The 14,836-nt window shown below is 49.9% G+C and overlaps 1 protein-coding gene across 1 annotated transcript in view; it reads right to left on the bottom strand.

Moving 5' to 3' along the window:
- Xxylt1 (xyloside xylosyltransferase 1) overlaps positions 1 to 13,285 on the bottom strand; it is a 124,954-nt gene extending 111,669 nt beyond the window's left edge. The window contains exon 1 of the mRNA XM_034515635.2: positions 12,700 to 13,285. Coding sequence (XP_034371526.1) covers positions 12,700 to 13,197 — 498 coding nt within the window. The 5' untranslated portion in view covers positions 13,198 to 13,285. The remainder of the gene's footprint in view (positions 1 to 12,699) is intronic.
- Between the last annotated feature and the right edge of the window lie 1,551 nt (positions 13,286 to 14,836).

Genomic DNA, 14,836 nt, shown 5'->3' on the forward strand with positions numbered 1-14,836 from the left:
AAAGACGGGGCCACTACATCTTGGCTTTTACGGAGCTGCTGGGGATGTGGAATCAGGTCTTCTTGCTTGCCCAGTAAACTTTTTCCAAATGAGCATCTCCTGGCCCACAGTGGGAGTTCTTAATGAACTGGAGGCAGGCGAGCCCTTGAAGGGAACACTGGGATCCCTGCCCTTTCTTTGTCCTTTCTTTCAATTCCCAACCAAGTGAACTGGGGTCTATGCTGTGTGTTTCCTGCTGCTGCCATCTGACACCTCACCAGAGACTTATAAAAAATGGTTTTGTTTGATTATGGACTGAAAGGTTAAACCTGTTATCGAAAATAATCCTTGGTGGGCTAAGAATATAACTTGATGGTAGAGCATTTGTCTACCATCCAAGAGGCCCTAGATGCAATTTCAGTATGAATAAACAAACAAACCTCTCTTTATAGACCCTGGTCACCATTATCCGTGCGTTTGTTACCGTAATAGAAAGGTAACTAATCCATCACTTACAGGTGAGAAGCGAAAGCTTGGACACACTAGAAAGCCAGAAGAGAAAGACCTGACAAAGCAGGAGCATCCTAGGCTGACCCTATCCACCAATGTCAGAGACAAGAGCAGGGGCTGAAGGCAGGGACATGCCAGCAGAAGCTCTGGGCTCTCATAGTAAGAGAAACAGTAGGAGTCCTTCCCAATAGCATCGGGATTGCTTCATAATGAGGGGCAGTGGGGTTCAAAACCTTAAAGAAAGACATCTCTAAAACACCATGACCATCCAGCTGGTCTCAGGTGGGCAACTCCACCGGAGAGCTGATGTTAATTGGGAGCCCTTCTGATTAGCATGATCCCACGTGTCTAGGAGCGTGCTCACATAACATCCGTGAGGTGGCACCCAGCAGCCCCCTCCCTCACTTCCTGCAGCCCCAGGCCAACGCTCACCCTTCTGCCCTCCTGCCTGCATCTGCTCCTGCACACACTCCCCCTGCACTGAGCCCCTCACTCCTCCAGACCTGTCCCATCACTCCATGGAGACAGACATAAGAGCCAGCCCAGCTCTAGTAGCTGCCAAAGGCCAGGCTCAACACCCAGGGCTAGGGGAAGGGACTGAGGGAGATGGCGGTCAGAGGTGGGTGGGGCCCCACTCTAATAACACAAGAGAAAGCAGCCTCCTGGGGAGTGTAGGACTAAAGAGAGCAAAGGGATGGACAGATTCAGAGAGGAAGCCAGGAGCCAAGCATAGGGGTGTGATTCTGCCTGCAAGCCAGGCACCCTTGGGCAGTCTCTACAGCTGTCCCTCCCTGTTGCTGGATGATTTGCTAACCCAGGCAGCAAACATTCCCTCAACCAGGCTCCCCTCCCCCTGCCCGCTTGCAAAGGAGTCAGGGGCCTACCATCCCAGTGGCCTCTGTCCCCTTTTCTCCAAATTACCATCAATGGCATCCTCAAAGGCCCTTGCTCCCTCTGGCAGCCCCAAGCACTCCAGGAATGCCCTGCTTTATCTTCTGGTCCCTCAGACAAGGGTGGCCTGGGACACCAAAGCCAAATTAGCATTATGCCTGACCTTGTGCAGGTGTCCTGGGTAGCCGACCAGTGAATCCCTTCTAGAATTGCATCTTGGTCAGGACCCCACCAAGCTGACGCCCCCAACACACACACACACACACACACACACACACACACACACACACACACACACACACCAGCCTGCCATGATACTCGGGTACCTTGTCTCATACATCCAGTACCTAAAGAGCCACAAAGTGTGAAGCCCAAGCCCACCGGAAGTGAGCAGGAGCTCAGAATGTGAGCATGCCTGCAAGCATATCGGGGAGTGTGGGGCTTCTTGGTGGCACGGCCTTCTAAATCACTGGCAGTTTGTACTTATCCAGTCCTTTAATATAGCAATCTGTGTGCAATCAGACCAAGAAAACAACCGGAAAGACACTGACAGAAGGTAAAGCATCGCCTGTCAACTGTTAGTTCCCGAGAGTTCCAATGAAGCTCCTGGAAGCTAACCACACTCACAGACCAGCATGTCTGTCTACACTGCCTTGGAGAAACAGCAAGCACAAACTCCAGCTCTCCACTGACTCCAGAATAGCAGCAGACATTCAGAGTCTGCACCCAGCACCAGGTAGGTACTCTGGGGGCTCCGAGGGGATGAGGGGTGTGTGAAGATTAGAGCCTCTTCCTTCCAGCAGCAAAGACACATATCTATGGCACAGATACAGTCTATGCTCTCTCCTTCCCCTCCCCCACTCGCTCTCATCAGCCTGATTAGTGCTTACAGGAGACGGGAAGGCACAACAGAGGATCCAGTAAAGCACCCAGCTCCTGCTTCAGGACAAGCAGGCAATGTAATGGAATGGAGAGAGGAGCAGACATGAAGGAACACTGTTGTTAGAGACTGTGGAGGACACAGAATAACACAAGACTCCTTGAAGTAAGCCTGGGCAAAGCTATTATTGCAGGCCGGCTGCACCTCCCTCCAAGTGGGTTTGTCTTCTAGAATGCAGAAAAGGAACTGCTCTGACACGCCTACTCAGGAACCGGAAGTAGCAGCCACCAACTTATCACTCACTGGCTGAGAGCCAGGTAGGCCCTGTGGTGTTGCTTTCTCCCACAGCTTGAAGGCCATCAGGGAGAGGAAGTCAAGTGGAGGCTCGGAAGAGTTATACCCAGGGCAGCCGGTCCCAAATGTCACATACTGGAGTTGAACCCAGGTCCCAGCCACACATTCTTGCCCTGGGGCATTTCCCTGGAGGACCAAGGATAGACTATTAGTGGCAGGAAGGACAGTGAGCAAGTGTGGGGAAACAGAGTTCCCAGCTACAGGGTCTGAGAAGACCAAGAAGGGAGGGAGGGGACAGATGGGGGCACCTCTTCTCCCAGCCTGAGGCCCTCTGTGCAGGGGAACGGATGCCAGACTCTGTGGCACATCATTCCACCAGAGAGGATTGCTTAATTGGGGCTTTTAAACAGTAATCACCCCCAATAAATGAAACAAATGGCTTTGATTTGGAGCACATTAAGTTAACAGCAAACATGACACCAACACCAGCCGACATGACCTGGCTCAGCTGTTCAAAACAGGTAGAGCTGCTTCCTGCCGTGGGGCCCTCTGGGTTAAGGACTCTGCAGCCTGGGAAGATGATAAAGGCCTGGCCATCTGACAAGTACTCCATGTTCCACAGGACAGTGGGGGTGACTCGGGACAAAGGAAAGTTCTAAGCAGAGAGGGTATGAGGAAAGCAGCTGGGGACGCTACTCGGTCCTGTGGTGTCCAGGCATAATGTGGGTGCAGGAGGCCTGTGGGTCGGAGCTCTCCAGCTCACAGGACAGCATCAATCCTCCCTCCTTCCTTCCTGACGGGTGGGAATCCCAACACAGTCAGCCAACGACCTGAAGCGCCTGCACTGGACCAGCCAGGGCTACAGACAGGCCCAGCACCTGTCTCCACTGACACAGTTCCCACATCTGAAGCAGGATCTAGGCTCGATGATGAGGAAAGGGTATGTCAGAGGAGCACTACAAGGCCAGCTGTACAGCCCCAGCTAAGCTCCCAGAATTCCTCCATGTCTACACTCCTAACAGACAATCAGATCCAGCTGTCCTGGAGACCCATTAACCAACCACAATCAGTCTCATCAACCCGGTGTTGCACTGAACAAGACAGAAAAGACCCTTCAGAAAGGCCATGTGGCCACCTTTCTTTAGTCCCTCTTTATAAAGCCTGTGAGTGGGGCTGTTGAAAGCATGCACTCAGTGGAGACCCAAAGGCCAGGCATGGAGCGAACCAACACGGTGCCACAGCGCCCTCCAGCGGCCAACCAGAGACAGTGGCCCTCCACTACGCAGGCTTTCCAGAAGCCTGTGCGATGTGACTGGGCCTCTCCTCATGCAGACCTGGGTGACAGTTTTTCCAAGAAAACTGTAGACTCCGAAGTTCCACAGAGGTCTCCCCTAGTGCACATCTAGAAGCATAAGACAAAGACATGGACCACCCAAGGCATAAACTCCCCAGTACTGACCCAGGCACAGAAGAGCTGGAATGTCAGCCCAGGTTAGATAAGGTATCTAACCAGAGGCCTTCCTAACCCAGGGAGTCAAAAACAGAGAAGCCAAAAGCAGGACTGTGAGGTCCACTAGCCATGTTCTTCAAATTACACAGGTTTCTAACGATGTTCTAAGGTAGAAAGAGGAGAGTTAAAGTTGCTGGGAGCTTGGGTTTATAAAACACACTTGGGTTGTTATAGTTTGAATATGAAACGTCCCTGACACTCAACAAATTAAAATTACGTGTTGAATGCTCAACCCTCAAAGCAGTGTTCTGAGGCAGGGCTTTTAGAGAGTGAGCACATCTCAGGAGCCCTGAACACTGGATTAACTCCCTTTTGGTGGACTCATAATCCGCTGGCATTACAGGGATGTGGTGGGGACTAGAGCAGGGGCATAATAAAAGTCAGTCACTGGGGCTGTGCCCTTTGCTGTCTCAATCTGTTGTAAGCAGCCAGGCTACACCCTCCTGTCATTATAATGTCCCACCTCACCTCAGACCTAAGATGGAGCTGTAACCTCTGGAATTGATGGCAGTTAATTTTGTCCTCCTTTGTTTTCTCTTGTGTGTTTTGCCTCAATGACACAATGTGGCTAAAGGAAAACCGGCACTGAAAATCAGGTGGTGTTGCCACTGCATCTGACCACCAGGCCCACAGGTCTTTGGAAGTGGCTGATGGGAGAAACTTGAGACTGTCTGAGAGAAGCCTTAGGGCACTGTGAGCAGAGCTTACTGGTGATTCCATGGTCTCAGAACAGAAGCCTATATAGCAAGGCCCCCAGTTGAGTTCAGAGGCTTCAGACAGGATGATGCAACCACCCACCCACCCATCCTCCTACCCCCAAAAGAATTTGCTACATTTTGTCCATACCCAGAGATTTTGTGTAAAGCTGAACTTTAAAATGACATAACAATCTGGTGAATGAAACGACAAAACAGGGTGTTCTGGGTATTTTATAGCACCAATTGGGGCAAAAAGAAGGCTTGCTTTTTGAAAAAGTTGTAGTTTAGCAACAGGTTAAAAGTGTGTAGTAGCTGAAGAATTAAGAACCATTTATTTAAAAAAGCACGGCAGCAAGATGGCTCTGAGGGTAAAGGAACTGACTTTGATGCCTGAGTGTGACCCCTGGGCTCCACATGATGAGGAGAACAGACTTCCCAAAGTTGTCCTCTGACTTCCACAGGCTGCTGTGGCGCGTATACACCCAGACTCACACCCCCCACATACAATAAATAAGTTTTCAAACTGTGTTTGTAAAGACGCTAACTAAGGACTTTGTATCAGGACAACAGGAAAGCTACCTTACAGGAACCTCAGGAAGCAGCCAACCCTATCCTGGGACTCAAAGGTCTAAAGGAATAAAAGACTTTCCAGTTGTCTGCTCATGAAGGACCAGGTAATTCAGTGTTTCCCCAAGTTCAGCCATCCAGAGTCTCAGAAGCCCCACATCTGTGATCCAAGGGTCAAAGTCTCCAGCTAAAGGCACATGTTGACATATTCCATGTGATGCTGGTTTTGTATACACACCAAGTGTAAAAGTTATGGATTTGGGGCTGGCAGCCCTTGAGAGGATCATACATGAAACTGTATGCTCCAAAGGAGACTCTATGACAGTGGTTCTCAACCTTCCTGATGCTGTGACCCTATAATGTAGCTTCTCGTGTTGTGATGACCCTCAACCATAAAATTATTTTGTTGCTACTTCACAACTGTAATTTTGCTACTGTTACGAATTATAACATAAAGAGCTGATATGCAGGAAATCAGGTATGTGACCCCTGTGAAAAGGTCATTAGGCCCCCAAAGGAATCAAAACCCACAGGTTGAGAACCACTGCTCTAGAAACCTGAGGCCCAAGAACATGAACCACCTGCCAGGATGAGTCACGGGTAACAAGCACAGGCTGGCCAGGAGAGAGGCCATGGCCCGGAGGGTTTCTGGTCACTTTGGTACTCCCTTTATGCCATGAGCTCACCTGCCAGAGGTGAAGCCAGAGATGGAAGTGCCACGGGGCATGACTCACTGCAGCCCTGTCCCTCCTCTCCATGCTACCCTACTCTCTGCCCACTCTCTTTTCAGAACAGGAATGTTAGCCTATTCCACAGTATGTTGGAAGTTTAAAACTTGCTTTTTAATTTTACAGGGGCTCACAGCTAAGTTTGCCTTGAATCTCAGAGGAGACTTTGACCCCCCCTTTTTTTCTTTATCAATACTGGAACTGTGCCTATGAAGACTCCTGGTAATAAACCAATGCATTTACTTTGCAGTAGGAGCCCAGGAGCCTTCGGGGGCTAGGAATAAAATGTTGGGGGTTGGATATGAAATGCCTCCTCTAACAGCTGGCAGAGGGGGAGGTAAATGCCTATAATTCTAGTGCTCAAGAAGTAGAGGCAGGAGAATCAGTTCAAGGCCATCCTGACTACATAGTAAGTTTGAGGCCAGCCTGGTCTACATGAGAAAGGAAGGGTGAGAGAAAGGAGCAGAGTAGAGGAGGGAGGGGGAGGAAATGAGGGAGAAAGAGAGGAAAAGAAAAAAAATCCCCCTACAATAGAATATTAATAGGTGGCAGTTTCAGAAATGTGTTAGGGTTCTGACTAACCAATGGGACAATCCCACTGATACTACTGTTAGCTATGGGCCCTAGCTGGAAGAAGGAGGTCGCCAGGGACATACTCTTGAGATGTCCTCTGTCTCTGTCTCTCTCTGTTTCTCTTGTCTCTGTCTCTCTTCTTTCTCTTCTTCCTCCCCTTTCTGTTCCTCTCTCCCTCTCCCTCCTCCTCCTTTCCAACTACCAGCAGTGGAACCACACCTCTACAGCACAAAGCTCCGCCTCTTCATAGGCCCACAGCAATAAGGCCAAACCACCACAGGCTGAAACCCCTGGAGCCTTGAGCCACAATAAAGCTTTCCTTCCCAAGCCCTCCTTCTCCCCGCCTCAGGATTTTGCCACAATGGAAAAACTAACTAGCACAGTGAGTGTATAATACTGCCAAATATATTTATCCAACTGCTCTTATCAGCACACGATCACCTCAGAGTAACTAAGAAAATGCAAGTCAAAACCAAATCAAACCAACCAAAGAGCAAAACCACAGACAAGTGAACGTGGAGAGCTAGGTCCCACACTGCTGCAGCAGTGAGCAACAACACGGCTGCCTTGAAACCAACTTGGCAGTTCTGAAGACCTGCCGTTCTACCCCTACATTATAGCCAAGAGATCTAAAAGCATGTCGATCCCCAAACTTATAAGCAAGTGGCCACAGCAAACTTATTCATAACTGCCCCAAGAAACGTCATCAACTGATAGCTGTGTAACGAAAGCCGACCTGTATCGTGCAATATCATCTAAGTACAAAAGGGACAAGGTACTGGTGTGTTACAATATGAATCTTAAGAACTTTATGCTCATCCCCACCCAGTGCATGTGGAAGACACCCAGAGACCCCAGGCACCACTAAGAGGAGCAAGTAGGTGGTGGAGAAATGGAAGAGAAAGAGAAACAGAAGGATGTGGGCACAGTGAAGAGAGGCAGTGAGGAACAGCCTGGTTGAGTGATGCCACCTGAGGCCACAGTGAGGTCCTGGTCCATGTTGCTGCTGGTGGCCCTGGAAGAGCAGGGTGTGTGTGTGTGTGTGTGTGTGTGTGTGTGTGTGTGTGTGTGTCAATGTCCTTGGTCCATCCGTATAGGGGGTTGAGTGGCTGTCCTGCTTATGCAGCAGACTAAGGGGCACTGGTCATTTCAGACTCAGGATGGAGGTATCATTTGTGCATTCCCAAAACCTGACAGATGAAGGTCATATCTGCCTTGTAGGGATATTCTAGCAGGGAGAGAAGGATTCCACAGGAGTCTTCTCACAGGAGAACAAGTCCACGGGTCAGTCACTTTCTCAAGCATCCAGGCACATTAGTACCTCAGCCCCCTCCTTGTCTTCTCTGAAGAAGTTGCTCCTGAGGGGCAAAGTTCTCCCCTTCCCTCAGACTCTGCTCCCTCATCTCCTTACCATGAAACTTCCTGGACCACCTACACAAGATGGCCAAGTCCCTACCCTGAACATCTGCACAACCCCTGGCTCCATGTCTTGTTTTGCTTTTCTCCACGAAAACTTCTCTCTTACTTATTTGTTTAGAGTTCACCCCACACACATTTCCAAGACTGCGCAGCGTGAGTTCCCAGAGGCCTGTCCTGTTGCTATGGTTCACAGAAACCCAGAGCAGTGCTTATCCAGGGTAAGCATCCAACATCTGCTGGGTGGGTAGACAGACAAATGAGTATGGGCCACAAAAGACACACACAGGATGGGAAAGATAGGGTGTGCTTTAGAAAAGGGGCTCAGAACAGAAATGGTGATACCTGAGCAGACAGAATGGTGACAACGCAGGACACTACAAGGAACAGGACCAGCAGCGGCGTCAACAGTGACTGTGCAGGACTGGGGCTGCTTCTGATGGCAGCTCACTGTGTTTATTTTATCAAGAAGTCAGCAGAGGAAGTCCATATTTGATTTTGGACCAAAACCAAAACCACAGAAACACTGGGCTGAACACAAAGCAACACAGATTTGCTGGTTCAAGCCTCAACAGCCATCCTGGACCATGACAAGATGGCTTACTCTGAGGAGGGTGAGAATGTTCTAGAAAGAGCCTCGTGGCTGCATGGGACTCTCACGTGCCAGCCAGATATGCTTTCCTCCAGACTATTTAAATGAGAAACCAGCCCAAATGTGTTAAGTCAGCCTCTTGTCAGGCTTTCCGGGTACACCCTGTTGGATGTGATACAGTAAGAAAAGCCCATGGAAGAGCGAAATCTTAGTGAGGCACGAGGGCACACACTTATAATCCCAGCACCAGGAGACTAAAGCAGCAGAATTTTGAGTTCCAGGCCATCATGGGCTCAGCAAAACCATACAGAGGTGGGGGTCAGAGGTCTTGACCTAAGTTTTATAAGTATGGGATTCCACTTGACAGAGGGACAAAGAAGGAGCTCAGAAGTGAATCTGCAGAAAGGGATGCCCAATTTTAAGCTCTAGGATGACAAGATAGAGGAGGAAAGCAAAGCTGGCTTCCAGGGGCCCGGTGGCTGGAAGTGCCAGGGAACTCGGGAAGCTTAAAGGGAATCATATGCTATGGTGACAACTGCACCCTCCCCAAGTTGGCAGAGGCAGAAAGAGAGCTGTCAGTCAACGGGTATAGAAAGCCGGCATTCTGCTGGGCACACTGCTCCCCAGGAGCAGAGGCCAGGGAGCCTGAGCTGGCTCTGGGCAGTCAACAGGAGAGTAGCAGGCTTGTCCCAGAAATACCTGCACCTCTCCATCTAAGTGCACATTCTAGGCACCACCCAGAACAATGTGGACCAGGGACTGTGGCACCACCCAGGACTTTTTTAGTGTTTTTAGGGAACACGTGATTCTGAGGAGCGAGAAGATGAACTGTCCGAGCAGTTCCTACGTTGGTTCCTGGGACACAGCAGGTTCAGACATTTGGTTACAAGTACTTCCATGGTAAGGACATAACAAGCTAACAAATTCTGAAATTTTCTCTATAATAGTCAAAATGAGATTTTTCTGGTTAAGCGAATGTTTCCTCTAATATTTAATTAACCATAACATAGTCCAAGGTTCCTGATACGTTCTCTATCTATTTCCGGTGTTTATCACTTGAAGGTGACTTGGGAAGGCAACTCTGAGAATAGACACAGGTCCTATGCCAGCTCACTATAGCTCTACATCTTGTGGACATGATGGAGTGAGTGCCAGGTTCTTGTTGGGACAACTCCCAGGCTGTCTCTAGGGCGGCTTGACCCTCTTGTTCCAACACAACATTCCCTGGAGCAAACCATCCTCTAAAACGTCTCTTACAAGAGAGAGGTAATCTTTAAAAGGGAGAAACAGGACACCTCAAAGCCAGTCACTCCCCAGTGGCCTTGCAGAGTTTCTTTACTTTGTTGTCTGTTCCTGAAGATGCTTCCAGCTGACCTGACCTGTGTGAGAAGTTCTAATTTCCTAATCAATGTTGAAAGAAACAATTCCTTGAATAAAAGATACCCACACATGAAGAGCGTGGTGTCAGAGGCAGACAGGGTAGCTAAGAGATGTCAGAGACAGAAGTGTGGCTCAGTGTCAAAGCGCTTTGCTAACACTTGAGACCGGAAGGACAGAGATGGAGTATATTCCAGGAAGATTAAAGGCATGAGGAATGGCTTGTGTAGGGAGATTTCCAAAGCCCAGGAAGAATTAAATCAAAGTAAGTGAAGCAAGCTGGTTTTTTTTTTTTTTTTTTTGGGGGGGGGGGGCAGGGGTACCTTTTATCACAGAAACAGATTCACAAAATACAGACTCATAAGCAAAGGGAGCAGCATGACCTCAAGACTGATACCCTTACCTGCCTGCCGTTGTCCAGATTAAAGCAGTGCTTCTCACCCTTCCTGACGCTGTGGCCATTAACACAGCTCCTCATGCTATGGTGACCTCTGACCATAAAACGATTTTTGCTGCTACTTCATAACTGTAATTTTGCTACTGTTATGAGTTGCAATCTGTCTTGGGTGACCCCTATGTGAGAGAATCATTCAACCCCCAAAGATGACTCAACCCACAGGTTGAGAACTGTCGAGTTAGAACCACTTACACCTCAACAGGAAAGGTGACAGTCCCTTCGGGTCATTTGAAGCTGCTACCAAGCTTTGTGAGAAGGCTTGCAGCTGTCAGAGATGGGCTCCACAGAGCAGGAAACACAACAGCAGCCTGATCTTCAGGCCAACTACATGGCAGGGATTGTGTCAGGCCAGGTGGTATGACAAAGCACAATGGCAGGGAAGTACCAATGGGAAAAGACATCTTCTTCAGCTATGGGTCCCCTGCACACCTCCAGGGAGCTGACAGTACTGGGAGAGGAGCAGGGTTTGGAACGGAGACAGTAGTCCAACATTGGGTTGACATGAGCTTAGGCACGCAGGCTGGACAGGAGTACATGTGCCTGATGAAGGGAGGAAACACATCTGGAAATGCAGAGCAGGCCCGAGCTGCTATGCAACCCGAGATCTGCCTAGACTGGCCCTGTGGCCTTCTCCCTGAAATAGTAAGGTTTCTCCAATGTTAGAGGCCTGGGGATCAAACAGGTACAGGCTGAGTTACCTCTGGAGATTCCAGGTAAGTAAAACAGGGTTGTTTCTGAAACAAACCCCTGATCAAAGACACTTCTAGACCTACTACAGGATGAAGTTCCAGTCCAGGCACCCTTTCCTGACCATAGCGGTTGTCCTTAGTGTCTTAGGCATAAAACACATCTTCAGTGCTATGCGGGGAAGCAGGGATGGAAAGCTCCTCCAAGCTATGGAGGATTGGGCTTGGAAGGGTCCTGAAGAGGAAAGCAAGTAACATTGTGAGCAGAGAAGATGGCTTATGTAAGGACATACTCGATATAGTTAGGAATTCAGTTGTGGTGACACACAAATAATGGAGCACTCAGAAGTACTGGCCCAAGTTTGAGCCAACCTGAGCTACACAATGAGTTCCCAGGTTAGTTTAGACTACAGAGTGAGATCCAAAATAAACCCAATCCAGTTTAGGACATTTCCAGCCAGGGCTATGCACACCTGTAATCCAGCACTCAGGAGACAAAGGCAGAAAAACACTGGTCAAAGGCTAGTCTGGTCTGGATAACAAGCCCAAAATACAAAAGAAATTGAGGACATAGCCACAGGAATAGAAAGGAGAGTCAAGGAAGAGCTCCACCAAGCAACTGGGACATGACTCTGTAGTGAACACAAAACCGCCTTGGACCCTTGAACCCAGCATGATTCTGGGAGCTGCTCTGGTTTGTCACCAGACTACATACAAGCACAAGGAATTCTGCTCTTGCCCCAATGCCTTCCACCAGCATCAGGTTCCAGCCTTAAAGGCCATCCACCCCTCTTATGCAATAATCAGACTCTGGACCGGCTCTGTACAACCACTGGGTCAAAACGGGCCAAGCAAGTTGATGAGAGTAATGAGCACACTAGGTCAAGAACCCAATCCTGGACAAGCAGAGGCAGGTGAATATCAGAAGATGGAAGAGGTGGGAGCTGCTAGGAAGTCGAGCTGGTCGGCTCCCATCTGCATCTCTTAGAGCTTTCTTTTACTTCCTCTTCAGGAGGAACCTGTGGCTTACCCAACTCGTTCGGGTCCTTAAGGGCAAGAGGGAAAAGGACACAGAGAGGACACGAGATGGTTTCCCCCGAGAATACTACTAAGAAACTCCAGTTTAACCCCGATATTTCTAGAGGCCTCCCCAAGATCCTGACCGGAAGACATAGCTCCGAATGATGACTATTGGTGCCTTCAAAAGGAACAGTTCCAGTCTCAGAAGTCAAAAAATATAACGAGTGTAGACTGGAAAGGCACTTCTTAGGAACTCTGCGAAGCTAGTAAAATAGAGCAGGCTGATCTTTCAGGAAACAGTGTCGAATGAAGCGGGAGACGGACTAGTTAACACTGCAGATCTATTCCTGCTAAGTCTGAATCTAGGACACGCCCCCAAACCAGATCTCCAGCACGCTGGACATGCATGTGCAGGACAGGGCAGAGAATATTAGACAGGCTACAGGCACAGGAATCGGACAGCGCTCACTAAAGCTGCCAACGACAGCTCAGAGAACAGACGTGAGCCACCCACCGCTCACCTTGCACTTGAAGCCCGCGGCGGGCGGCAGGAGCTCCCGCAGCAGGGCCTTGGCCACCTCGCGGCTGGCCTCTTCGCTCACGAAGTGGAGGTTAAGCACCTCGTGCGCCTCGAACTTGGCGAGGCGCAGCAGGGAGCGCAGCGCCACTCGAGCCTTGGCCTGCAGCGCCGCGTTGTGCTCCGCCTTGGTGAACATCATCAGCAGGTGGTAGTCCACCGGGACCGCCACGCCGCCCTCCAGGCTCTTGGCCTTGGCACCGGAGGCCGGCGCCACGGAGCCCCTGGCCAGCTCCGGCGCGGGCGGCGTGGGCGCGGCGGCCCCGGCGCGGGCCTCCTTCAGCCTCTTGGTGGCGCTGGAGAAGGTCTCCCGGCCGGAGCCCAGGTAGTAGAAGGCGCACACCGCCAGCGCCGCGGCCAGCAGCAGCGCGCAGTAGTGCGAGCGCACCGCACCCAGGCGCGCCATGGCCCGAGCGCACGCGGCCCCGCCTCGGAGGCCCATGCGCCGGAGCCGGCGGCCCAGCAGCCGGGCCCACTCAAAGAAGCACTCCAGGGCCCCAGGATCCGCAGCCGCCGGCGGCCATGGCGGGGGCGGGGCCACGCTGCCCCGAGCCAATCATAATAAGCGTGGGTACCTAAAAGGCGGGGCCATTGCAGGCCTCGCAGCCGCTAGGTCCTAGGTTCCGAGGGATTAGACTTTAGATGGCCCTTGCAGATTTTGGCTGCCAGGCTTTGAGAAGACTGGGTAAGCCAGCTAAACTCGGCTCCAGGGGCTAGGGAGGGAATCTGGATCATGAAATAACAAAAGCCTCAATATAGGATTTAGGTAAATAAATGCTGAACTCAAAAAAGCTTTTTCTTTCTCCAAATTTTGGCGCTCCCTCCTCTCCTCCTCCTTTTTCCCTCCCCCCTCTCTCTTCTCCTCTCCTTTTTTCCCTCCCTCCCCTCTTTTTTCCTCCCTCTCCTCCTCCTCCTCCTCCTCCTCTTCCTCCTCCTCCTCCTCCTCCTCCTCCTCCTCCTCCTCCTCCTCCTCCTCCTTTCTCTCTCTCTCTCTCTCTCTCTCTCTCTCTCTCTCTCTCTCTCTCTCTCTCTCTCGTTCTAGCCACCTCTCCAGTGGAAACATTTAAACCATAAGGTTCCTTCCTGTTTGACACAGAGGTTTATTAACACCCCAAATGAAAATGGCTTCCCCGTCCCACTTCACACCTTCAGGATAACCTGGAGAATATGCCTGGCCAGCAGGGAGACTTCACTGTCCAAAACTGTAGTCCCTGCAGAGAGCTCCTGAGGAGCACCAACGTTGTTTTACTGGCTTTCAACCTTTAAGAGAAACCATGAGATGTCCCAGAAAGTTGAAAAATTTTAACTGGGGCATACTGAAGTGATTTAACCAAGCACTGGCCTGCAGCCATTTGACCCGCAGTCAGACCACGCCAGGCAGACAAAAAAAAAAAAAAAAAAAAAAAAAAAAAAAAAAAAATCGTTAACTTCAGGTTTCTAAGACTTAGCGATGTAACAGAAGTTCTGAAACAAGGTCTGTTTGCTTGAAAGAGGTGGAGGTAAGAAGGCACAAACATCCAGCATACACGACAGGCTAGCCTTTCCCTGTGGAAGGCGTTCACCGGTCACCTACCCCAGCATCAAGCCTTTCCAACTCTGCCCTTTTTAACTGGAACAATACTTCTGAAAAGCATCCAACCTCTGAAACAGGCCTTGTGGGTTCAATGCACCAGCAGAATGATCACAGGTGGTAAAGTCATCTGATCCACACAACTCTGGGATATGCAGATTTCCAAAGCATAACTCAAATTCAGTGAGCAATTCAAGTTCCAAGTTGTATTTTCCAAAACCTCCATGGCTGGGACTCATGGGACGGGAAGTCCAGGCCAGCTCTATAGCTGCAAACTATTTCACACCCAGCGGTTATGTGGTTGCTCTGAAAACAATTATGCCCAGATGTAAAATAAAGCCAACATTACCATCACAGATCTGAAAGACAATAAGGTGCCTGACATTGAATAAATTATATCCAGAAGACATTAAACTTACCAAAATATGTGTAAATATCCAATAGGTATAAAAGGTTTAGTAACCACAACTTTTTGGGCTTGTTTATAAATACTACCTCAATTTTTTTTGTT

The sequence above is a fragment of the Arvicanthis niloticus genome, chromosome 12 (genome assembly GCF_011762505.2).
Source record: "Arvicanthis niloticus isolate mArvNil1 chromosome 12, mArvNil1.pat.X, whole genome shotgun sequence".
Lineage (NCBI taxonomy): Eukaryota > Metazoa > Chordata > Mammalia > Rodentia > Muridae > Arvicanthis > Arvicanthis niloticus.